The 2040-nt window shown below is 37.5% G+C and overlaps 1 protein-coding gene across 2 annotated transcripts in view; it reads left to right on the forward strand.

The window, feature by feature from the left end:
* Positions 1-2040, forward strand: part of Ak6 (adenylate kinase 6) — a 13264-nt gene that overhangs the window by 1502 nt on the left and 9722 nt on the right. For both annotated transcript variants that reach the window (XM_031360476.1, XM_031360475.1), the window contains exon 2: positions 910-1002. In XM_031360476.1, the coding sequence (XP_031216336.1) occupies positions 910-1002 (93 nt within the window). The remainder of the gene's footprint in view (positions 1-909; positions 1003-2040) is intronic.

Raw genomic sequence — 2040 nt, forward strand, 5'->3', positions numbered from 1 at the left:
CCTGGAACTCACTCTGTAGACCAGGCTGGCCTTGAACTCAGAAATCCGCCTGTCTCTGCCTCCCAAGCACTGGAAGGCGTGCGGCGCCGCCACCACCCCGGCTAGGATTTCTTATAATGTTCAAATTGACTTCATTAATTTTTGAACATTATGCATTTGATTATCTTACATGGGGATTAGCTATAAATGGAGAAAACCAAAGAACAATATATAATGTCATTTATGCAAAATAGTATCTATGCTGTGTGTGGATGTATACAATGTATATGTATACACACATTTAAACTCATACCAAGTATCCCTTAGATATACACAAACACATAGAAAGTTAAACTTTTTTTTACAGTAGCTCTCTGGGGAACTTACTATTGTTGGGGTAAATAGTAGTAATGATATTTCTCATACTACTTAACATTTTTCTCCATTGAATATATTTTAAGCTTCTATTAACACAATAAATGATAATAGTATATTTGAGGTGCCTAATTTTATGCTGGGAATTTTATGTTGTTGACAGGCAGAATCGGCATCAAAACTGCAGCAGTCCTATCCCTGGAGATTAGAATATAGACACTGATACCCAGTAATTTCTGGAGAATTCTTTGGTTGGTTTGGTTTGGTTTGGTTTTGAGACAGGGTCTTCCAACCCCTGGCTGTCTTGAAACTATGTAGCTTAGTCTGGTCTTGAAGTCACAGAGATTCTCACCTGCCTCTGCCCCAAGTGCTGGGGTTAAAGGTGTACACCACCAAACCAGGCTTTCTGGGGAATTTTTATTAGTTCATGGTATATATTCATATATGATTGCTAATTAAGAAAATGTTATATCAGTTAAGCACCTTAAGGGCAGAAGATGCCTGACATCTAATAAGTAGTATTTGAACAGTATGTTTCTATGGCTTCTCTTACAGGTACACCAGGGGTTGGAAAAACCACACTAGGCAAAGAACTTGCATCAAGATCAGGCCTGAAGTACGTTAATGTGGGAGATCTAGCTCGAGAAGGTAAGAGTCACTGTCATGTTGCAGTTTTTTTTTTTTTTTTAAAGATTTATTTATTTATTATATGTAAGTACACTGTAGCTGTCTTCAGACACCCAGAAGAGGACATCAGATTTCATTACAGGTGGTTGTGAGCCACCATGTGGTTGCTGGGATTTGAACTCAGGACCTTCAGAAGAGCAGTCAGTGCTCTCAACCACTGAGCCATCTCTCCAGCCCGATGTTGCAGTTTTTAAGTCAGGCAGTAGAGTGTTAGTACTGCTAAGTATTGCTAGAGGGTCCAGGAAGCAGAAAGATCCTGGTAATGAGCAATGTATGATCTGCTAGGCACCTGAGAAAGAAGTATTGCATGTATAGTAGATAGTAGTATTGCATAGTTATTTTGGACATTTTCCCTTCCCTAACCCAAAATAACTAGAGTTGTTGCAAACAGCAATAATTAGGAGAGTTTCTGTTCAAAGACTGGGTAGATAAGATATGTATATGAAGAAAAGGGAAAATGCTGTGGGTTCAGCAGACACAAAGGTTTGGGTGACTGTAAATGTCTGTATGAGGCATTATATTGATCCCTCAGGAGGACAGATTACCATAAACTCAAACCATTAGGATATGACTATAGTATATCATTTTTTAAAAATCACTCTGACAGTTGCATGCCCGGACTCACTGCATATAGTCTAAAGTGGTAGTTTTACTTATTTTACCCTGTTTTCCCCTAATCTTTTACTATTTAACTTTATTTGTGTCATCCTTTTTATATTTCACATTCAGAGAAGGAATTCCATATTTAAGCAACGGGGAGTTTAAATATGCTTAATTAGAGAGAAGGGTTGATGTTTTGTATTTTAAATATATTTTTAAAAGTTTTAACACATTTGAAAAATTTAAATTCCTAACAGTTGCTACTAAAGTAACTATTTCGGTTTGATCTAATTTCCATATTTTTTTTAAATGACCTAAAGTCTGATCACCGGATATCATGGAGTCTGGCAAGATGGCGTCTCCCAAGAGCATGCCGAAAGATGCACAGATGATGGCACA

The sequence above is a fragment of the Mastomys coucha genome, unplaced genomic scaffold (assembly GCF_008632895.1).
Source record: "Mastomys coucha isolate ucsf_1 unplaced genomic scaffold, UCSF_Mcou_1 pScaffold8, whole genome shotgun sequence".
NCBI lineage: Eukaryota > Metazoa > Chordata > Mammalia > Rodentia > Muridae > Mastomys > Mastomys coucha.